Source organism: Pipistrellus kuhlii, unplaced genomic scaffold (genome assembly GCF_014108245.1).
Source record: "Pipistrellus kuhlii isolate mPipKuh1 unplaced genomic scaffold, mPipKuh1.p scaffold_m20_p_2, whole genome shotgun sequence".
NCBI lineage: Eukaryota > Metazoa > Chordata > Mammalia > Chiroptera > Vespertilionidae > Pipistrellus > Pipistrellus kuhlii.
The window spans coordinates 165,945,976-165,969,767 of record NW_023425515.1 but is presented as its reverse complement, the minus strand read 5'-3'; the positions used below and the strand labels follow the sequence as shown (position 1 = coordinate 165,969,767).

At 58.2% G+C, this 23,792-nt stretch overlaps 1 protein-coding gene across 2 annotated transcripts; it reads right to left on the bottom strand.

Annotated features, from left to right (window-relative positions):
* Positions 1-1,411: 1,411 nt before the first annotated feature.
* BSND (barttin CLCNK type accessory subunit beta) lies at positions 1,412-23,792 on the bottom strand. Of its 2 annotated transcripts, XM_045584645.1 has the most exons (7): positions 22,825-23,791; positions 17,495-17,586; positions 15,222-15,491; positions 14,084-14,308; positions 13,827-14,053; positions 6,767-6,774; positions 1,412-1,422 (listed from the first exon to the last, which is right to left on the bottom strand). In XM_045584645.1, the coding sequence occupies exons 1-5, from the start codon at positions 22,999-23,001 to the stop codon at positions 13,846-13,848; spliced, it is 972 nt and encodes a 323-aa protein (XP_045440601.1). In that variant the 5' UTR covers positions 23,002-23,791; the 3' UTR covers positions 1,412-1,422; positions 6,767-6,774; positions 13,827-13,845. The 2 variants fall into 2 exon arrangements, with proteins under 2 accessions (XP_045440601.1, XP_036301981.1); XM_036446088.2 differs by having other exon boundaries at positions 13,827-14,308; positions 22,825-23,792.

The window sequence follows — 23,792 nt, the reverse complement described above, 5'->3', positions numbered from 1 at the left end:
CGTGCTTCTGCTGGGCTCCAGGGGTGGTTGGGAGAGCTAGGAATGTCATCAACAAAAGCTGTCTTCTAGGAGGCAAGTCCTCAGGGCAGGCCCAGGGCCCGTGGAGGTCACCGGCACTGATGGCAGTCTCTAGAAAAAGGAAGGGCTTGAACTGAGGTCTCTTGGCAGCTGGCATGGGCTTGTTCTTGTGGCCTCAATATTCTCATCTATCCAGCAGGCAGATCAGCCTGCCTTTGTCCAGGCTGCCCTAAAACCCAGTGACAGCGTGGGCAGAGAAGCACTTTGGACATGTTGAAATGCCAGACACTAGTTTGACGTAGAACAGGCATAGAACTCATAAAGAACTCATGGAAGCATCATCCCATCCGTGCCCACCACCCACCCTGCACCCCCAGAGGTGTGGGGAACTTCCTCTGTGAATCAGGGAGACCAGAGGGGCTTCTCCCAAATGGGCAGGAGGTGAGGGGCCATCTCCACCTTTCTCGCTCATTCCTCCTGACTGACAGGTACTGCCTGCCTGTGGGAGCCCCACTCCCTCTTCTGTGCAAGCCCAATCGGGGGCCCAAAGGTAACTCCGCCCACCAGCTTTGGCCTCTCGGGAGCAGCTGGCAGGAAGCTGAGCACAGCTGGTCCGCAGCATTAGTGGTGGGATGCATCCCGGCAGGGAGGCAGCCATTGGGGAGGGGAAGCCAGCCCCTGCAGCACTGCGGTCCTCGGCCTCCTGCTCAGCTCAGGGTTGGGAAGAGGTTGATCCAGGCTGAAATCAAGTTCTCCCGCACAGGGCGCCCCAAATCGAGTGCCAGAGCTACAGCCGCAGAAAAGTACAGGTATCCTCGGTCCCCTGGGCCCGGGCCGAGGGAGGGGAGGAGGAACCATTTTATTTATTTTTTATTTGTTTTTAAATATATTTTATTGATGTTTTACAGAGAGGAAGAGAGAGGGATAGAGAGTTAGAAACACCGATGAGAGAGAATCATCAATCAGCTGCCTCTTGCACACCCCCTACTGGGGATGTGCCCACAACCGAGGTACATGCCCTTGACCGGAATCGAACCCCGGGACCTTTCAGTCCGCAGGTTGACACTCTATTCACTGAGCCAAACTGGTTTTGGCAGGAGGAACTATTTTAAAGCTCAGCCAAAACCTGTGACCATGGCACCTGGGCCCTGACCCCTTCCCGTGCACATGACCTGGGCCAGCTGGCGGATCCCAGGGTAGAGAAGGGGCAAGCGGGGCTGTAGCTCTCTGCGCAAGTGCATCTCCTGCCAAGGCAGCAAGGGCTGCATCGGAAGTGACAAATGTAAATGGCACCTGCAAATCTCACTGCCAGGTGTACTTAATGGCTGATGTAATCCATTGCCAAGTAATGTTTTTGATGTGGGTGACAGCTGTGAATTAGACACAATCCCGGCCCCGTGCCGCCTTCCAGCTCACATGCAGCACCTGAAATGGCGGCCAGTGCTGGGGAGAAGAGAAAAAGGGGGAGGAGATGGAATGTGGACACGGAGGAGGGAGGAGGAGCACCCCAGCAAGGGAACAGCAGATGCACATGCCCAGAGACGGGGGCGGGGGAAAGGGGAGATGGGGGGAGCAGCATGGAGGGGACAGGGCCGGCTGGGCTGCAGGGCTGGGACTCAGCTCCAATAGGTGGACCATGCCGGGGACCCTGGCTTCCCTCCTGGCAGGTTTTTGATCAGAGGAGTGAAATGCTCTGCCTGCTATTTAGAAAACAGAAGGCGGGAGCAGACAAACCAGCCCGAGACTGTGAGGCAGGTGTGGCCCAGGGAGGCCAGGGCAGTGAGAGGGCCTGGATTCTGGACGAACTTTGAAAGCAGAGCCTGTGGCATCTCCTGACAATTCAGATGTGAGACAGGAGAGAAAGAGAAGGGTGGAGGTTCAAAGTTTTGTCTTAGGTAACGTGACCAGACGTCCCGCTTTTGGTGGGACAGTCCTGATTTTTAACAATTTGTCCCGCTTCCCGCAGCATTTTAATAAAGCCCCGATTTTTTTTAAGATTCTTTCCAAAAATCGGGACTTTTCCCCCCCCCAAAAAAATCGTAACTTTTTAAAAATGCCGTGGGACGCAGGACAAATTTTAAAAATCGGGACTGTCCCGCCAAAAGCGGGACGTCTGGTCACCTTAATCTTAGGTGAGTGGAAGGCAGGGGTTGCCATGTACTGAACCGGGGAGGTGTGGCCAGGAGACGCTCGGTGGACAGCTGTGGGGCTCTGGTCGCCTGTTTGAGCCAATCACCGGACCTGACGCCGCGTCATGTGACCCGAGTTCAGGGAGACGCTGGGCTGGCATGGTCAGCGTATGGATGATAATCAAAGCTGATGACCCGGAGACCCCCTCGGGAACGTGATCAGCAGGAGGAGGTAACAACTGCCCACAGGCCAAGTAAGGAGAGGGTGGAAACTGACTTGGCGGGTCCAAGGACCGGGTCGGGGATCGGATGTAGCAATGAAGAGATCACCAGAAGGGTCTGATTGATGAGGGTTCCAGAGAGAATGCAGGAGGAGGAACGGAAGATGGCCAGCAAGTCGACAGCTCTTTAGAGAAATGTTCCTATAAAGGCACAAAAATAGAGTCTCGCCACCAGAGGGAGCCTGAGGCCAAGAGAGCGTCCCCTCGGTGGGAGAGCCTGGGGCCAGCCTGGGGGTGATGGCCGCGCAGTGGGAGGGGAGAGTCTCAGAAGGTGAGGAGGGATGCTTTCTGGTGGAGGGGTTACCCTGGGGAGGGGCACAGACACTGTCCTAACAGCAGGTGGGGAGGTGAGGAGGGCGGAGTGCAGAGAGCCGTGCTGTAGGCAGTTAGACAGACGTGAGCGGGACAGGGACGATGGCCAGGCACAGACACTCACCAGGGCACCGAGCCCTGGGTGCCTAACAAGGGGCAAAACTGGGAAAACAAGCCCCGCCCCCCCACCGGGTAACCTTTCCTTCCCTAACCTCTTCCTCTGAAGATGACTCCCCTGGGCGGTGCTGCTCAGTGGCAGCCAGTGCACAGAAGGGTTGCAGCTTCAATACCGGGTCAAAGGCACATCCCTGGGTTGCAGGTTCTATCCCCGCTCCAGTGGGGGCATGTGCTGGAGGCAGCCATTCGATGTGTCTCTCTCACAATGATGTTTCTCGCTCTCTCTCCTCTTCTTCCTCCCTCTCTCCCTTCCACTCTCTCTAAAAATCAGTGGGGGAAATATCCTGGGGTGAGGATTTACTACAACAACGACGACAAAAACAGTCACACCTAGGCCTCAGTTGAAGTTCAGCTCCGGGCCCAGAAAAAACAGCAGAACCAGGCGGGCAACGCCAGGACCAGCTGCGATAACTAATGAGCCGCTGCCCTGGTGCCAACCAATCAAATCAGTGGAGACCACGGCCTGAGAGAGCACACCTGGGAGAGCACACCTGGGAAAGCTGATGAATATTCTATCGAGACCCTCCCCTAAGATTGCCACCTGCAAGAGCGAGATAAATACTCTCAGGATGAAGGGCCCACACACGCTCTCACTCCAGGGCTATTCCCGTCCCCCTCTTCCCTCAAAGGGACCCCACGAAGCTTGCAACCAGAGGAGCAATGGGCAGCAGCCGCTCGTCCCATGCTCACCCCCTGCACCTGCCTCTAAGGCGCCCTTTTCTCTGACTCCCCAGTGAGCCAGAGCAGCCCAGCCTGGTTGCTGCTCCTGCTGCTGCTGCTCCTGAGGCCTGCCTGGTTTCCCTGTCCTGAGTGTGTGTGCTGTGGCCAGCAACTTCTTGCTTGCTTCCTATGCTTTTTCTCTTGATTGAAATCTTTCCTTCAAGAGCCGAAGGCTCATCGTCACGCTGCGTGGACATGGAGGGGGAGCTGCTGGAGGCTCTTACTTCTCGAACTCACATTGAAATATGGAGTGAGGCATCCCCTGGAAGGCAGGATTGGGGGAGGTGCTAGACAGCACATGTGTCAACCACAAGGCCCGCGGGCCAAATCCGTCCCGCCAGGCCTTGCAATGTGGCCCGCACCGCGCTGTCACCACTGCACTCCGCTGCGTTTCCATCACAATGACAGTTTATGACTGTTCAGTAAACCATTCGGCCCGAGATTTAGGCTGGATTTTAGATTTTGGCCCCTTCTCTGATTGAGTTCGACACCCCTATGCTAGAGGTTTGAGGAGAAAGGAGTAGACACGAATGTGTCGTCTTTGGGGGCCAGGGGCCTGGGCTCCAGGGGCAGGTCACTCTGTCTCCTCTGTGTTTCCAGGTCCCTGTCTGTAAAATAATAAAGATTAGGCCGAGAGGAGCGATGGGCTGGGGAGAAGCTGGGTTTGCAGGACAGCCTCAGGTGACGTGGAAAGCACACGTGTTTCCCTCGTGCTGAGCGGAGCGGGCGGACAGTACGCGGCTGGGCTCCTCCCAGGGAACAGGATAACGGTGGCAGGGACTCGGGGCAGGGCGCGGAGGGGGCACCAGCTGCACCGAGGAGTCAGCTGGGTAGAGGCGAGACGTGTGGGGAGATGAAGCCACACCCTCGGTGTAGGTGTGGTAGGTGCTGGTGAAGAAGGTGGGAACGGGTTGGAAAAGGGGAAGTGGGTATTAGAAATTGCGGTTCTGGAGGAGATTCAGCTACAGGTGGCAACAGGTCAAGACTGTGATGCGTGGGGCAGGAGGGCAGTGGGGGCAGAGCGGGAGAGCGAGAAAAGTGGAGGCGAAGCCTGTGGAGGTGGAGGAAATGGGAGTGCAGAGTGCGGTGCAGAGAAAGTGGCCGCCGCTTGGCCTCCCGCTCGTAGGGGCTGTGTGGCCTGATGGCAGGAGCTTCCGCACAGAGAACATATGGAAGACAGAAGGACAGGGACCCGCAAGAGGCCCCTCGGAAGAAGTGAGCTTGGGGGACGGGAGACTTAGAGCGAGAAGGGAAGGAATATTCTGAGAGGTGTTTGAAGACAAAGGCATTTCCGACGATAGGCCGATACACCAGGACTTCGAGGGCCCAGTGAGGGCTTCGGGAAGAAAGGAAGGAACGGGGAAGGGAGGAAATGGGCCCCGGGAACAAGGCCTCTCTCCCAGGAGTTTGCAGCAGCTCAGGCACCGGGGCCATGCCCTGCTGGGCCAGCAGAGGGCGCCCAATGCACGGCATGAGAACCAGGGATCTAACCATTCAGACCATGCAGGGCCCAGCCTGCTCCGGCTCCTGGGACCTCTGAGACCCCGCGCTGTCCCTGGAGAGCAGCAGTCTTTATGTAAGGGCGGCAGTCTTTATGGTGAAGTAGGCAGAGGTGATCAGACAAGGCAGGAAGGGACAGTGCGGGGCAGCCCAGTTGCTGGGCACCGGATCCAGACAGGAAGCAGTTCCAGATTTATGGGCGACACATCCGGGAAGCAGTGAGGGCAAGAGGCTGGTTTTTGTCTCTTGAGCCCCCTCTCCCAGGTGGGGGTCCTGGGAGGCTCTGAACCAGAGAGGCATGACCAGAGCAGAGCACCAGCTTTCACCAGCCCCGCAGGCCGCACTCAGGAGTTACTCCCGTGGGCCCCACCCGCAGCCTCTCCTCCCAGGGGCCCGTGGCCTGCCCCTCATGGAGGAAGTGGAGGCCAGTGGCACCCCCCTCCAGCTCTGCCTCTCCACCAGGCACCTGCGCTCTCCCTGCGGCCTGGAGGGAGGAGAAGTCCAGCAGGCTGGGGGCCCAGCCTTCCCCAGCTTTCTCCAGGAACTGTGTGGGGTGATCTGCCCATACACACCGAAGCTCGCTGTCCCCTTCCCCGCCAGCCTCTGAGCACACTCAGATCTCTTCCACCCTGAAAACTAAGATAAGCAAAACAGAGCACAAGTCCCCCGCTGCTGTCTCCCAGGAGCTGGGACTAGACACTGAGTAACATCAAAATAAGCCAACACCTGCCCTCATGAGCCCTCACACGTGCACAGGAAAGCATAGGAACAAGTCACGTTTGCAGCATGTGAGCTGGCGACGGGAGCTGGGGAGGAAACTGAAAAGGGAAGGAGGGGGGGGTCAGTCTGGCCAGTGTGTTCAGTAGTCAGGGCATTGGCCCCAGGCACTGAGGGGTCTCAGATTTGATTCCCCAGGGAACATGCCTGGGGTGCAGTTCGTTCCCCACCCCCAGTCAGGGCACTTTCCAGAGGCAACTGTAGATGTGCCTCTCCCTCCCTCCCCTCCCTCCCCCCCTTCCACTCTCGCTGCAAAGCAATGGAAAAATATCCTCAGGGGAGGATTAAAATTTTTTTAAAGAGAAGGTGGGGCACTACTTGTCTGGGTGTGAGGGAAGGTCTAGCTCCCAAGGCTACTGCTGGGGCTCAGGCCACACACACCCCCCCCCTCAGTCCCGCTGTGTTTCTCCCAGAGTGGCCCAGGGACCCCCGCCTCGGAGCTGGCGGAGAGGGTGGGGAACCATCCTGGGAGAAGCTCAGAGGCCTCCCACTGGTCTGAAGTCCAGGAACCTGCACCTCACAAGCTCCGGGGAGGCGCTGAGGCAGACCAAAGTGGGCAACCGCAGGTTTACCCCCTGAAAAGGTAGCACTGCTTGGACCAGTCCAGATGCCCAGCTCCATCTGCAGCCACCAGCCAACCGGGTCCAAGCGCCTCACCCTTCTGAGTGCGCTTCCAGCATCTTCACCTGATAACTCCTGCACATCCTTGAAACCTGCCCCAGAGTCGTCTCCTCCAGGAAGTACTCCCAGGTCGGACAGGCCTGGAGGACCAAATGTGACGACAGGTGTGCAAATGCTTTGCGTTCTCAGAGCAGAACCAGCGGGAGAGATGCAGGCATGCAGGGAGAGGACAGACAGGGGCTGTAAGGGGTCACATACAAACACACCCAACTGTATCACCACACTGGACTTTGGGATCCAAAGACCCCAAAGGCATGCACCCAATTTGCATCCAGTGCCCTGAGGTCTCGGGTGCCAGGAAAGAATCCGGCAGCAGCCCCTGGGCCCCAGGCAAGTGTGGCTGGAGACCAGGAGGAATGTGCCCTCGGCAGCTTCCAGGGTCGCTAGGCCTCACCTCTGTCCAAATATTTCCATCACTTCCTGGTCAGGGTGTTAATGGTGCAGGGAGGGCAGGCGTCTGAGCTTGGGAGAAGGGCCAGAAGCCCTGGGACTCAGCCCAGCCACAGCCTCCTTACCCGCGTTCCCAGGCCTCACACCAGCCCTCTGAGGTGGGCAGACAGGGCTGCTGTCCCATTGTAAAGGAGAGGAAACTGAGGCGGGAGTAGAGCCCAGAAAGAATAAGGGCAAGGTCTTTCCCTAGCCTGTTTGGCTCAGTGGATAGAGCGTCGGCCTGCAGACTGAAGGGACCATTCTGGCCAAGGGCACATGCCCGGGTTGCAGGCTCAATCCCTCGGAGGGGATGTGCAGGAGGCAGCCAAGCAATGATTCTCTCGTCATTAACGTTTCTGTTTCCCTCTCCCTTCCTCTCTGAAATCAATTTTAAAAAATAAATAAAAATAAAACAGAATAAGGGCAGGGCCTGGACCCCTACCCCAGGCAGGGGAGAGCAGAGGCGCTGCCTGGGAGGAGGTGGGCGGCACTGGCTGGCAGCCTGTTATCCCGAGGCTCGGGCAGATGGCCTGGGCGCCATCATTCGGAGAGGAAGGGGGCCCAAGGGAGGAGGCGGCAGGAACGGGAGAGAGACAAGAAAACTGAGCCGCTGGGGACAGCGAGGGCCCAGACGGGTCTCCCCACTCTAAAGGCACAGGAAGGGGTGACATAGCTGATCCCCAGGTCTGGTGTGACCCACGGTGATGCCCGGGCTCCCGCCCCTGAAGGGCCTTGTCCCAGTGTCGCCTCTGCCCCGCTCCTCCCCGGCATGCTCCTCTGGTCCTGTCCGGAGGCTCATCAACATCAGGTTAACGTGCCAGGGGCTAAGAACGGCTCCCGGCACCCGGGAGGGTCTGGCTGTGACGGCCTGTGTCCCATCAGCGCAGAGGCCGGGGACAGGTGCCTGGTGGAGAGGCGTCCCCGCCCTGGAGCGCGCGTCCCCTTCCGTTCCCTCTGCCTTCTCCCGGGGTCACCTTCACGGAGATAATTAATCCCGGGCTTGTGGTGAGAAGAGAGGGCAGAGCTGCTTGTTCTGAACCTGTGTTTACGGCCAATACAGGTGCTGCCCAACTGCCAGCGCCACCTGCAGACACTGGGGCTGCCCCTGTCCTGGGGCCTCCGCCCGCACCCCCTGATCCTCCCGGTGCCCACACGGCCCTTCCTCCCGGTCATCCACCCGGAGAGCCAGCGTGGAGGGCGGCTGAAGGCAGAGGACTGGAGGCCGGACCTCAGGGTGTGAGGCCCCACACATCCTGGGAGCTGAGGGACGTGCCAAGGTTGGGGGTCCGGCCTCAAAGCGCAGAGGGGGCCGGGGAGCCTTCTGGCTGCGGGGGTGGGCGGGAGGGAGAGGACCGTGGAAGGGGAGCCCAGCCCCTCAGAACAGCTCCTGGGACTCCTCTTCCGGCAGAGCCTCAAGTTTCTGGGTTTCCCTGGGACGTCTGCCCGCCTCCTCCCTCAGGCTGGACTCACAGGCTGTTCGGAGGGGACCTCGGTGAGCCAAGCCCAGTCTCCAGCGCTGTCTGAGTCTGCGCTCCTCCTGCCAGCGGCCAGCGGCTTCCCCCCGGCTCCCCGCATGGAGGGAGCTGCTTCTGGCGCCCAATATTCAGTTTATTGTTATTATTTTTTTAAATAGAAGCAGAATCATTTTTATTTTCTGAATGCAAGTAAGTTATTTTTGATTATGACTTACATGTGGACATTTCCTAAGGAAGAATCCCACCACGCAGAGCTATCGGTACGTTTCTGTGTGTGTGTCTGTGCACAGGGCCACATTCTCGTCTGCTGGGAGCCACTTAAACTAGGGGTGTCGAACTCAATCAGAGAAGGGGCCAAAATCTAAAATCCAGCCTAAATCGCGGGCCGAATGGTTTACTGAACAGTCATAAACTGTCATTGTGATGGAAACGCAGCGGAGTGCAGTGATGACAGCGCGGTGCGGGCCACATTGCAAGGCCTGGCGGGACGGATTTGGCCCGCGGGCCTTGTGTTTGACACATGTGACTTAAACAAACAGGGGCTAAATCTTCGCACGGAGCTAGAAGACCGGTGTTTGCTGGCTTTGGTTCATGAGGTCACAGGTCAGAGGATCAACTCTTGGCATTTTCCTCACGGTTCCAAGACAGCTGCAGCCGCTGAGTCTGTATTCGAGGCCAGCAGAACTAACCACTCTCGCTTTTTCTCTCAGGAGTGACCCCAACAAATTTCTCTGCAGGCCTCACTGGCCAGACTGGCCGCGGCGAGCAGGGTTGCGGTGACTGGCTTCGGGCCAGCCCTAATTTATTACCTGGGAGTGGGCCTGTCATCATCAAGGTATGAGGGAATTAACCGTGTTTGCCGCATTCTACTTTATTTATTTATTTATTATTATTTTTAAACAATTATCTTTTTTTAATTTATATTTTATTAACTTTTTTACAGAGAGGAAGGGAGAGGGATAGAGAGCTAGAAACATCAATGAAAGAGGAACATCAATCAGCTGCTTCCTGCACACCCCCCACCGGCGATGTGCCCGCGACCAATGTACATGCCCTTGACCGGAATCTAACCTGGGACCTTTCAGTCTGCAGACTGACACTTTATCCACTGAGCCAAACCGGTTTCGGCTGCATTCTACTTTACAATCCCTATTTTTATTAATTACATATCATAAGCATCTTCCCACATCAAGAAATGGGGAGAGTTGTCATGTTAATGGCCGTCTGCCACTCCCTGGCATAGAGTGGCATTTGTTAGTCAAGCTCCTATTGCTGGCAGTTTGGATTATCCCTATAGTTGAACCGTCGCAGACAAGGCCACAATACACGCCTTCTGGAAGTATATCTTGGCTGATTGTTTCCTTAGATAATTTCTACACGTGGGGGCACTAACCGCCCACTGCCGTATTACCCCCAACACTGGCATCGATTCTATTTCCCAAAGCAATATCCGACAGATCCTGCTCCTCCACAGTCTGCCTCCTGTTGCTGTCACCTTTATAGCATGTGGCCGGTGCCATGGATGAAACCTGGTTTCCGGATTTAATTTGCATTCCTTTGATTATGTCTGAGGTTGACCATGTTTTCATTTGTTTTTTGTTTGTTTTAATATTTACCCAAGGATATGTTTTCTTACTGATTTTAGAGAAAGAAAAATGGCAGGAGAGAGAGAGAGAAACATCGGTTGCCTCCTGTGCATGCTCTGACTGGGGATTGAATCGGCGACCTAAGCCATCTGGCCTGGGCTCATTTATTTCTTTTATGGGGTCACGGATCTTTTATGTGGCTGAAATGCTTTTCTTTTCCTATATGAGCCCTCTCCCCCCCCCCCCCTCTCTCTATATGTGTGTGTGTATGTATGTGTGTGTGTGTGTGTGTGTATATATATATCTCAGAATGGTGATGCTCTTTGGCTATCTCCCAGTATTACCATGTCCTCCTTTTACAGAAACCTGGGGCTCAGTCCTGTCGCCTGGCTGCCTGGCACAGTGCCTCAGCCTTGGAGGGAGAAGCGGAATCTCGTCCGCCTCCACCTAATCACAGAGAACAGAGGCTGGGACATGCCCAAGGTCGCGGCAAGCAGTCAGCAGGAACCCTCGCTCCCTGCCCAGGACCACTCTCTTGCCCAGTTAGGGCAGGGGCCATCCCTCCATGTCTCCAGGGCCTTTTCCTCCCAGAGTGGAAACTTCCAGAGTCCCTCTGACCTCCGGGGAGGGTGAAAGGGGCAGGAATTCCTGCCATGGTACACAAACCTGGAGCCTGGGGCCGGAAGCTGGAATCCCGGGGTTCACCGAGACTGCTCCTCCGGCCCTGCTGTGCCCCACCCCTCCCCCGGGGACCTGCCGGACAGGTGCCCTCTCCCCGTCCCCATTAATCCACCAGCGACAGGGGCCTGGAAGGCAGCTCGGCCAGGGGAGCAGGCACAGGCCTCAGAACTCAGGTGGTCAGAGTACAGCCCCCTGCCCCCTGCTCTTCCAACTGTCCAAAAGCCGCCCACCCTTCCTTTCTAGTGAAATGCACAGCACAGCTGCCTCCCGCCTCCTCAGTCACCAGCAGCCCCGAGCAGGGCCCGCCCAGCAGTGAGGCCGGAGGGAGCCCGCAGCCCGGAGCGGCCCTCAGAGAGGCCTTGCTGCTCTGCTGACCGCGAGCAAGTTCACAGAACGTCAGCCTCAGACGAGGCCGCTCTGGGGCCCTGACGGTCAAGGCTACGCGGCAGCCTGGCCCAGCACAGGCAGCAGGAGCGTGGTCACAGCCACCGCAGGGAGCGCCCATCCCCGTCCTGGCGGGACGAGCCGCTGCTCCCATGCCATTTACAGCTCAGCTTCGGCTCGTGCTCTCGTGCTGGACCTCCCCTCCGCGAGGAGCTGCATCACAGAACTCGCCTGCTTCAGGGCGGTACCCAATCCGAGCAGAGCCCCACTCCCTCACCCCGTCACCTCCACCAGCCCAACCCCACACGTCCTTCCCCTCTTCCCCTCCCTCCTACAGAGACGCCCCCGGTGTTCTCCCTGCACTGAGTCTCCACCCACCCACCTAGCAGCCACTGGAGAGCTCGTGGTGGGCTCCTGCAGGCATCGGCAGCCGGTTCCGTCAGACACCCCCACCGCCGAACCCCTGCCAAGCTCAGAGACAGGGGCCCACACCCCCTGTGCACACCAGGAAACAGGTCCACAAGGCAGCCGGCCCTGCCCGCCGTCACAGAGGCGGGTGCCAATGCAGCTTATCATCCAGATGGATGAGAGCGAAAGCGCCCCTCTGGTAACTACGCTGAATCACAGGACTGTCCTGGGAAGACGGGGCACGGGGTCTCCCCATCGCACAGCAAGGTGGTGGGGGAGCCGGGACTGCAGCCCAGACCAAGCCTCGCCATCTCCCTCCGCTGCTCCAAGCCCTCGGGCAATAGGATGGGGCTGTCGTCTCTCTGCTGGTCGCCTCGCTGGAGAGGCTCTGGTCTCTGGAAAGGCCTGGGGACGCCCCTCACGGCGACTCAGGGCCACGGGGACCACGGGAACCCCACAGCACCCAGCGTCCCCCTGCCGCCCGCTGTGCTGGCGTGCACTTTCCAGAGGGCGCCCACGGTGCCCTCTGGGCACCATGCCTCAGCGGCCCTGGCCGGAGGGGAGCAGGTGGCTTTACATGAAAGAATGTGCAGGTGAAGGACAGTGACCCTTCTGAACGGTGCAAGCGGTTTTATTTCAGCCGTCCGTCCGTGCCAGCTGTTTCTGAGGCGGCTCACCCGCCCCAGCTCCGTAAACAGAGCACAGAACACACACTCCACCTCGACAGCTGGGGGGAGAGGAGGTGTTGAGGGAGGCTGAGGAGGCTGTGCCCTTCTGACCCAGCACAGAGGGCATCCCTTTCCCACTGTGGGTCCCCAGCCCGGACACAGAGGCCAGGCCAGGAGGGGGTCTCCCGGTCCAGGAGGCCCGAGGGCAAGCTCTTCATCCGTGGGCCTGGTTTGAGGTAGTGCCACTGCCCCTTCCCCTGAAGCATCTGCCAGGTCCCTGTGCGGGCACTGAGGGGCGTGGCCGAGCTGAGTGCACGGATGGCATTGCTCTGTGCCATGCTGCTGCTGGGATACAGGGGCGTCGCCCGGGGCTGCTGACGCAGACTCAATAGTCCCAAGTCCCCCCGCTGCCTCTGTTGTGCCAGTGTTTCCTCCGCCCCCACCTCAGCCCCTGCTCTGCACTCTGCCCCTAACTTATGAGAAACCAAGCTCACCAGATGGTGAGTCCTCTGAGGGCAAGAACTGCTATCAGTTCATGTCTCTTCCTCCCTAAAGATCCTGGCGGAGTGTCTGGCACAGAGTGGATGCTCAGTCAACGCCACCTGCATCACATTGAATGAAGCCAGGACGTTTCCTGTCAACCCACAGCCCTAAACCAATGCCCGTGTGTTCTGCAGGGCGCGGGGCTGTTCAGGGGCTCTGAGCCTGGCTCTGGGACTCCGATGAGGCCATTGGAAGTGTGAGTGCCAGGGCGTCAAGGGCAGGAGCTAAGCGTTGGGAGAAGTCGGGGAGAGGAGGTTCTATGCAAACACTTCCTGGGCTCTGGTCAGTTCCACCTGGCTCAGGGGGTACAACGTGAGGAGAGCAAGGGCGCTGGCCTCTGCAGTCATGGCCCAGGGGCAAGCATGCACGAGGGAGCCAGGATGACGTTGTCCCCAGAGGGGTGACAGCAGGAAAGGCTTTCAGAACAGGGACATCTGTGCGAGGGTTTGAATATAAATTTGCTCGGCAGACGAGGGATCAAAGGGCTTCCTGGCAGAGAGGTGGCATGGGAGGGCATGGGTAGCAGCGCACATGTGTGCACGTGTGTGTGTGCATATGTGTGTGTGTGTGTGTGTGTGTGGTAGGACACGTGTTGGGGTTGAGGAGCAGAGGATGTGGCGTGGGCTGGAGGGGGAGTAAGTTGGGAGGTCAGCAGAGGCAGTCATGGAAGGTTTTGGATCCCATAGAACAGGAGCCACAGGAGGGACGTGGGTGGGGGACGCCCAGTTAGCCCTGGGTGAAGGCAGATCACCCGGCACACCCGGCAGACTACAAGGCTCCGCAGGAACGGCCGCCCTGAGAGGCCTTCTCAGGGACCAGAGAGCCAGCGGAGCCCCAGGAGGCGCCTGTTCAGAGGCAGCTCTGGGGGGAGGCGGAGAAGGCTCCGGAGGCCCAGCTGCTGCAGATCTAACTGAGCCACATTCCCCCTTCACAGCTCTACCCCCCGAAATAACGATGGCGTGGCCGTGATCCACGGAAATAACCGCCCCTTCCCTGCGTGTTTCTCCACAGCGCTCCGGGGGCTCCAGGACCCACCGTCTCTCGGACACTCCAGACAACCCCGAGGCTCTGGGAAATCACACAGGGCTGGTGGCTGTGCCAGGCTCGCACCCGGGGGCAGTTCCATCGAAGCCCTGGGCTTCGGGCTCAAAGCCCAGTTCCTTGTCCGGGAGGGGGTCCCCGGGGCTGTCGGGCAGCCCGTAGTACAAGTCCTCCTCCTCCTGCTCCGGCTCCTCTGCGCCTGTGTCGGAAGCCTCGTCCTCCTCTCCCGTCCGCGGGGACCGCGGCCCGCAGCTGGGGAGGGCCGCGTCCCACCACTGTCCCGCTGGCGGTGCGTCCTCCGACGCGGGGGCATCGATCAGAGCGAAGTCGTGGAAGCGGTCCAGCTGGCACCTGCAGGCCCAGGGCTCCCCCGGCGGGGGGCCAGGCTCCTCCCCCTCCGGCGGAGACGGGTTGGGGCTGCTGCCCTCACTGGAGCCCATGCCCATTTCCTCCTGGAAGGAAGCCAGAGGTGCAGGACCCCGGGGTGGGGCTGGGGAGCTGCAGGGACAAAGCCAGAGAGAGCTCGGGTGGCTTGAGTCAGATTGCCTGGGTCTAAGCCTCCGCCTTTGGCTGCAAGGCCAGGGCAGGCGAGCCCAGCTGTCTGGGCCTCAGTTTCCTCCCCTGGAAGCTGAAAGAAATAAGAATATCTGCTCCTCTGGAATCTCTGAGGTTTACAGCAGACCCTGTGTTCAAAGCACTTTGCACAAGGCCTGGCACCCAGTAGGTGCTCAAGAAACGAGCCCTTATCGCGTTATTATCCAAACCAGGCCATTCCTCCACTCCCCAATCTCTCAGCCTTCTCCTCTGGGCCCTCAGCCCCCAGCTCACGGGGTGTCACCTTCTGCTCCCTCATCGCCTCCCCCACTGGACTGGGGGCTCCTGCAGGGTGGGGGCCATCGGGCCCGGCAGGGAGCAGGTGCCCAGGAACAGTGGTAGGATGAGTAAATACATGGATAAATAAGGAACCCAATTCATAAACATCCCTGGACGGGGCGGGGTGAGGAGTGACCTGCCTGAGGTCACAAGCCCATCAGGGGCAGGGTCTGGATTTGAACTCAGGTCCTCTGGCTCCATGCCTCCCGCCCCCCGCCACACATGACAGGCATTCAGGCAGTGCAGAGGTCTATGGTATGTGACCCTTACATGCACTGTTCCATCTCCACAACACCCCTCAGAGGTGGGAGGGATGGTTCCCATGTGGGGAAACTGAGGCTCAGGACGGTGAGGGACTTGCCCAGGTTACACAGCAGTGCTGCTAGGATTTGAACCCGGACCCGTCTAAGCCCCGATTCATGCATCTGCTACACCTGCCGCCCTCTGCCTGCCCCCACCCAACCAGCCCTCATGGCCCACATCCCTCCTCCTTCACCCCAGAGTGGCAGCATCCCGCTCCTGCCCTCGGCACACGCACCTGGGACCGCTCTGCGTTGGGTTTCTTGCTCCCTCGTCCTCATCCGAGCCCCTGTGGACCACCACGGCAGCCTCCATCCGGGCCTGGGCATCACGAGGGCCATCTTCCCCGCTGTCCCCAGCTCGCAGCTGCGGCCGCCCCCGCTCAGGGGCCAGCAGGGGGCGGGGGTCCTCGCTGTAGCCCAGGACCTTCATCCGGATGTGGCTGAAGTCGGGCAGGCTCTGGTCATAGGCGGCGTCCTCCCACAGCCGGACGTAGGGGGGCTGGGTGCTAGTTGGGGGCACGGCAGACGGCAGGAGAGAGTACAGGCAGGTGGGCAAGGATTCATTCGGCAGAGAGTGCTGTCCCCTGGTCCACCTGCTCTGGCCGCCGGGTCCTCCCTGCTCTCCAGGAGGCCTCAGCGTCATCATGGACCTAGCTCACGGGTGGGGAGTCTGAGGCCCAGCGAGGCAGGGTAGGTGGCAGGGCTCAGCCCCTCAGCTCGTGTTCCCTTCGCTCCGAGTCTCCAAAGTTAACTAACCCCAGGGAGCAACCACAAAAGGAAGACCAGGCTGCTGGGCTGAGTTGGCTGGGTTCAACAGGCTATGCTACGACCTCACTGGAAAAGTGAGAATGATTATTCTGAACACCTTTACGCGGAATAATCATCCTCATTTTCCCAACGAGGACATGGCAGCAGTAATTAGACGCTCTTTGCCTGCGGGGCTCTGTCAGGCAGCTCATCCAATCCTCTCCCTCACTCTGGAAGGTACTGAGGGAAACTGAGGCACGAGACTGGCAGGCTTGGTGCTGGGGCTCAGACATCACGTTTCCTACTGCTCCCTCCAGTCCCGACAGAAAGTGAGGTGCAGGGACTAGGTCCCCTGCAGGGTCCCGCAGCTGGGAAGTGACGGGAGGAGCCCGGGACTCAGGGCAGCTCAAGCCTGGGCTGTCACAGCTGCCCTCCCCACGCAGTCCTGAGGCTGGCCCCCATGCCCATCCAGGGCCTGTCATCTCATTCCCCAGGACAACCGGTCGCTCTGTGCCAGGAACATAGAATGCCATCAGGACTTCCTTCCCCCAGCCAAGCAGAGAGCGTTCAAGAGCCCAGCCGGACCCTGGACCTGCACCAGGCCCCCTGAGTGACAGCCCCCGGGGGCCGGGAGGGGGCGGCCGGTCCCGCCTCTCCCAGGCTGGCCTGCTCCCTGCCGTGTCCTGCTGAGCCACGGTGTGCCGCCTTCAGACACAAAAGCAGGTCTCCCCGTGGGTTTGAGGCTTGTGCTTACACTTCCTGAGCCTCGGTTTCCACATCTGGATAAAAGGCGCGCCTCCCCTCCACGCCCCATCACAGGGTCTCTGGGAGGACGGAAGGAGGGAACGGGGACACATGTCTGATTCGGCCTGCGATGCGAAGGAAGCTCTTTTTACGAATGATGGCGACCACTTCTTAGGGGCCTGCCCTGCACCAGGTGCTGTTCTTAGCACTTTGCTTACATTATTCTCTCACTGAACCCCCAGGAAGAAGGTGCCATAGATTAGTGTCCCCATTTTACAGAGGGGGCAACGGGAGGCACGCCCCTGTCCCGAAGTCACACAGCAGACGGCGGCGGGGCCCTGGGCTGTGCCGGGCCATCCTCACGCCCCTGATTTACGGTAGCCGTCATCACAGCTCTTTGGGATTTAGGGTCAAACCTGACTTTGATCTTGGTCTTCCACCAGTTCATGGAAAGACAGGATAAAGCCCTGGCCCTCGGTTTTCTCACCGAAGTGATAATGCTTGCCTCACGGTATTGAGAGTTCAGAACAATCCATGACTTCTAACAGTACGCGCGCTCTCTCTCTCTCTCTCTCTCTCTCTCTCTCTCTCTCTATATATATATATATATATATATATATATATATATATATATATATATATATATATAATTGAATTTTTACAGAGAGGAAGGGAGAGGGATAGAGAGCTAGAAACGTCAACGACCAGCTGCCTCCTGCACACCTCCTACCGGGGATGTGCTAGCAACCAAGGTACATGCCCTTGACCGGAATCGAACCTGGGACCTTTCAGTCCACAGGCCGACGCTCTATCACTGAGCCAAACCAGTTTCGGCAACAGTCCGCTCTTAGTAGGGTGGGAAGGCCTGGCCAGAGCCTGGAGTAAGAGAGGGAGACACTGTCTACCCTCCACCCCACTCCCTCACTCTCCTCTGTAAGGGGAGGCTTGGCCACTGCCTCACTCGGGGGGTCACGGCTCCTCCCGCCCCCCTCCCAAGCACAGAGGGCCCAGCACCTACCTCTTCTCAGCAGTGAGTCCGTTCTCCAGCAAGCCCGGCGGCTTAGGGGACAGGACTCCTTGGAATTCAGAGTCGGCAGGGACAAAGGAGATCTGCAGGCCAAGGGGAGACGGCTTCTCTGCAGCTGCCCGCATACGCCCTTGGCCGCCGCTCCCCCAGAGCTCGACCTAACCTGCCCCCATGCCCAGGGAGAGAGGCCCACCGGGGAGGGCTTCCCCTGTCCACAGGAGAGGGGTCTGCGCAGGGCCAGCACCACTGGGTGGATGGAACCCTGGGCTCCGGCTCCCGCCTGGCTCTACCTTCAGCCAACAAGCATGTATTGAGCACCTGCTGTGTGCCAAGCACTCCTGTAGGCCCGAGGGGTCGGCAGGGAGTGAGTGGGACAAACGACCCTGCCCCAGACTTGCTCACATCTTGTCATTTACCAAGTCCTCACCCAGTTCCCAGAATGTGCCTGGCTCTTGGCCCATATCTGGCAAATGAGTGGAACATGGTTCTTGACACAAGAGGCTGTGATGGGGGACAAAGGACCGGGGCTGTGCCCACCAGTCCCTGTCCCTGTCCCTGAACTTTCAGGGACCAAGAGGTCTCTGCACCCATGGGGTGGCGGAGGGGAGTAGGTCATGAAGAGGGCAGTGGAATGAGGCAGAAGGAGCCTGCCTTTGGGGACACTGGGTGAGAATCCTCCCTGTCTTCCTCTGTAAAGCGGAGGCTAGCCTTGAAGAGCTATTTGCTGTATTCTTCATAGTAGTCAGGACGCGAAAGCAATCTAAGGGTCCCTCCTACACAGATGAATGGATAAATGAAATGTGGCCAGCCTCAAGAAGGAATGAAGTCCTGGATAAAACACGAAGAAATAAGCCAATCACAAAAAAAGATAAGTTCTGTGTGACTCCACGTGTATGAGGCATCTGGAGTAGTCAGAGTCACAGAGACAGAGAGTAGAAGGGTGGTGGCTGCCGACGGGCAGGCGGGGGACCAGGCGTTATTGTTTACGGGGTGAGGAGAAGTTGTGTAAGACGAAGAGTTCTGGGGAGCTAATGCACAACAATGTAGATGCAATTAACACTTAACATGGTTAAGATGGTAAATTTTATGTTGTGTATTTCATCACAGTTTTAAAAAGTAAGACTAGCAATGCTTGTCTCCTGGAGGTTGCTGTGAGGATTCTTTGAGATAATACATAAGGAACCCCCAGCACAATGCCTGGCACATAGTAGCTGCTCAGTAAGTAATAGTTGGATGCAACTGAAGGTGAAGTTACCTTCTGAGTCTTGCTCTCCTCAACTGAAAATTTTTTTCAACAGATATTTGATGAGACCCTCTGTGTTGTACCAGGTTCATAAATAGCAGCACCCCTTTCCCTTTCCATAGAGTGCAGGGAGTAAGAGACACTTGTCTGCATCAGAAAGGCTCCCTCCTACTGGGGAGACAGAAATGACGGATGGAGGGGTTCTTAGAACTCCTGGCAGGGGTAAGCTTCGCCCGAAATGTCTGGGTATAAGGCAGGGGCCTGGGTATCTCCCACACACACTAAGGATGCCCTGCACTTGTCAGCTGGCTCTGTACTCTGAAGAAGCTGTTCTTTCCTCTGCCTCAATATCTTATGATCCAGTCACCATCTTCCTCCTTATCATCATCACCACCATCGTCACCATCATCATCACCATCACCATTATCATTATCACCATCACCATTATCATCATGACTTTCATTAACATCATCATCATATTATTACCATCACAATCATCACCATCACCCTTACTACCATCATCACTTTCATCAACATCATCATCATATCATCACCTTCATCATCATCATCACCATCATCACCTCCATCACCTCCATCACCATCATCATCATACCATCACCATCATTATCACCATCATTATCACCTTCACCATCATCATCATCATCATCATCATCATCACCACCTTCATTGCCACTGTGAAAAGCCTTAAGGAAAAGGAAAGACTGGAGCATCTTAGAACACAAGTCCTTTTAGGAGAGGGGGACAAGCAGAGCTGAAGCCAGGGAGGGGAGATCAGACCATGAAAAGCCCAGAACAGTAGACTAAGGAGTTCAGTCTTTATCCAGCACCAATGAGAGCCCTGGAGGAGTTCTTAGCCAGAGAGTGCAGATAGGTCTGTGTTTAGACAGAGCCATCCCCAAAAGGAGGGAGCAGAGGAAAGGAGGAGGGCTGATGGAGAGGACAGATCCATCCACCACCAATCAGGGGCCTGGGCCTGGGCTCCAACTGAACAGAGGGGAGAAGGGAGGGGGACCCATGGGCTCAGGCAGAAGCTGGACAGTGAGAGGCACTGCTTTTCTGCCAGTCCCCTCCCCCTGCCTCCCCTTCTCAGCTCCCTGCCCCATCTCAGCTAACACTGCCGCACCTATAGACTTTCCCTGATTTCTCCTCCTCTCTCAACCCTGGCTGAGAAATTCAGTGCCACAGTCCAGCCACGGCAGGTACCATATACATTTGATGAAGTAGAAATGTCTTCTGAGTCCCTAGTCTTGGGTTCCAGCCTCTCCTTGGTCCAGGAGATCATCACCTCTTAGCTGGACCAGAGAAGGAGCCTCCCCATTGGTCTGGCTGCCCCTGGACCTTCCTCCCCCCATGTCAGCCTGGTAACTTCCTCACCTACAAAGCTGATCACGTCCCCTCTTGTTCCATCACCTGAAGGGTAAGGTCCACATTCATTCGCATGGCATCTCGGGCCCTGCAGAGCTGAGCCCCATTTCCTCTGCTCCTTGCCTTCCTCCATCACCCCCCCACCCCCTGTAGCCATGCTGCCTCCCCCCACCCCCCCGCCGCCGCCTTGCTCTTTCTCCTCATGCTGCTCCTTCCGCCTGGAATGTCTTTCCCATCTTCTCTCCTGGTGAACTTCTCTCCTCAGCCCACGAAGCTCAGCTCATCTTCTCTGGCAAGCCCCCTCCCTCCCCATCAGGCAGGAAAGCGTCTTCCCTGTGAGTCTCCAGCCCCTCAGAGAGGAACAGCTGAATTCATGTTGGTATTGGCCAACGCTAGTTCCATATCTTTTTTTTTTTTTAATATATTTTATTGATTTTTTACAGAGAGGAAGGGAGAGAGATAGAGAGCTAGAAATGTTGATGAGAGTGAAACATCGATCAGCTGCCTCTTGCACACCCCCTACCGGGGATGTGCCCGCAACCAAGGTACATGCCCTTGATCCTTGACCGGAATCGAACCTGGGACCTTTCAGTCCACAGACCGACGCTCTACCACTGAGCCAAACCGGTTTTGGCTAGTTCCATATCTTAATTGGCTTATTCCAGTCCCTTATATTTATATTTCTTTCCATCTAGAAATCCCCATTTTTCAGGCAAGGGGGGATCCTGAGGGAGGGTGGGCACCAGCATTTGGTGAGGGTTTTGACAGCTCAGGCACCAAGGAGCCAGTGCTGGAGACAACCCTGCTCCCCCTTAACCCCCCCGACCCCCACCCAGTGTGCCTCTCTGGTTTACATCACACTTCCCTCCCTCCCTTCATGGGCCAGATCTAACACATACACACACACACACACCTGTACACACACAGAGGCCGCCCAATGCCACAAACACCAATCCTGAGAAGAATGCATTGAACCAGCTCTGTGGCAGGTGTGGTGCTGGGTCTCCCACATACAAGACCCCACTGGCCCCTCCCCCTTAGCTCGGGAGGCAGGGAGACTCCCGCCGACAAGGTCACAGAAGTGAGGCCGAAGGAGGGAGGGGGGATTTGAATCTGGGCCTGTTGGACACTAAACCATGTTTCCAACCCCACACTGCTGCCTCTGCAGCTCAGGACCACGTGGACCTATCAACAGTTACTCATTAATACACAGTAAGATTCCCTCTCCCCCTCTCCCTCATCGGCTGCCACCCGGTCCCTGCCCACCATCCCAGAGCCAGCTCTGGTCAAGGGGAGAGGGCAGCAAGGACACTACCCTCTGTGCCCCAGCCGTCCCAGGGTCCTGCTCCTCACGGGGGGGAGGAGGATGGAGCTGGTTATGGAGGCGGCTCGGGCCCCATGTTCCTCTCCTCCCGGTGACCTGTGCTCAGGGCATTGCACAGACAGAGGCGCGTTGACTGTAAACTGCTGGAAAAATGACTGCAAACCAGCCAGGACCGCCCCAACACCAAACACTCTGACAGCCCGCCCGGGGCTGGCCCGTGGAGGGGGCAGGGCTGGGGAGAGCCAGGCCAATCCCCCAGAAGCCTCCTCCCTCCTGCCTCCTCCCCTGGACACCCCCCAGCACAGCCACCCAAGGGGGAGGTGAGGAGGGGACTGAAGGTGGTGGGGGCTGCCCGGGGCCTAAAGCCCTAGATGCCTGACCAGCAGGGCCTTAGATGCATCCCTCCCCCACCCCCATTCCTGACTCGTGTACTGTACAAATGAGGAAACTGAGGCTCCCAGGCAGTGAGAGGCAGAGGCCACGTCAGAACCCAGGCGCCTCTCCTTGTCTCCTTGGGCCTGTCTGGCCAGCTGTGTGACCTTGGAAATGCCGCACAACCTCTCTGAGCACTGAAGGCTTACACCTCCTGACATGCCCCTCCTACAGGGCTGTTGGAGGATCGATAACAGTAAAGGTTGGCAGCCATGCACCTGCATAGAAAGCCCTGCAGTTTACAGAACGTTCCTACATCCCATCTCTTCTCTGTTCATAATAACTCTGGAGCTGGGAGAAATGGGAGTGGGGGGTTGGTGCCCTTCTGCAAATGTAGGAAAATGACAGAGGTCACACAGAGAGTTTGGGACAGAGCGGGAACCAGCACCCGGGACTCCCACGCCAGTGCCCGCCCATCACTAAGTCGCTCACAGGCTGGGAGGGCACCGGAACTGAAGGCCGGGGCTCTGACCAGCCCACGGCGTCGAGGTGGTGCCGGGCCCACGGGCACTCTCAGCAGCCCTGGGCCACAGCGATAGGCCTAACCACACACACCTGGGCTCCAAAGCCTGACCCTCAGCGGTGGGACCGCACCTTCCCCCCTTGGGCTTCCGCGCCATCCAGTGCAGAATGCAGGCCCGCCGGGCCGGTGGCCATCGCTCACTCACTTTGGTTCCCAGCACATGATGGCTGTGTGCTGGGCCTCACTGTCTCCTCAGGGGCCTATTCACGGCTCCAGGTCCAGGGGGGTTTCTGATACATCCTTACGGTAAGAGAGGGATGGATGGAGGGACAGATGACGGATGAGTGGAGAGAAAAGGGAGTGCACAGCGGGTGTACGGAAAGAAGATTGAAAGACGGGCATTATGCCTGGAACAGCGGCTCAGCCGTGCCCTCTGGCCCCAGCGAGCCTGCCCTGCCCCCACCGCTGCCTACCTTGGGGTAGCACTGGCACATGCTCCAGATGACGCCCCCAATCACCATGACGCTGCCCATGGCGTAGAAGGTGCCGTAGACCTGGGGCCGGTCGTGGCTCATGAGGAAGGTGCCCAGGGCCAGCAGGAAGAGGCCCAGCACGATGAAGCCGATGCGGAAGGTCTTCTCGTCTGCCATGGCCCCCCCGCCGGGCCGCGGGCCGTCCACTGCCCGCCGAGGGGCGCCTGCGATCGATCCTGTGTGGACACCACTCTCCTCGCACCCGGAGGATGAGCCTCGGGGGTGACTGCAAACCCGGACTTAGAGCTGCAGAGGGGGCAGGTCCCTCGGGTCCCGCCGCGGCTCCTGGGCCACACGTTCTCCAGGCGACAGCTACGCTTCAGTGGGCCCGGCACCACCACCACCTTTACGCCGTCACCTTCCCTCTGGGCCCAGCTGGAGTGTGTGTGTGTGTGTGTGGCTCCGAGGGAGGGAGAAGCCAGGAGGGAGAGGGGTGGTTCCAGGAGCTGGGCCCCGGCCAGGGCTTTGACATCACCTCATTTGCCTGCGTGGGGCTGAGCTGGGTGGACGGGCGGCCCACGCCGTCCAGTCCTGGGAAGGCGGGTCCGGGGCGCGGCACAAACACATCAGAAGGCCGCTGGGAGGCTCACGATCCCACAGGCTGGCACAGCAGAATCCTGAGGCATTCCGGACTCCTCAAGGTCATGTGCCCCTCTGAGGTTCGGGAACAACAGCCCATATTTACAGAGGGTGGCTGTGTGCGTGGCACTGTCCTAAACATGTTATACTAGCACGACACCCATCTAAGGGAACCCCGTGAGGACAGACTTTATGAGGACACCAATGCCCAGACAAGTCACTTGCCAAGGTGACACAGCTAGAAAAGGCACAGCAGCCGGGATGTGGGCCCAGAGGCCATGCCCCTAGCCACCCTGGATACTCCCTAACTGTAGCAGGAAGGTTGAAAG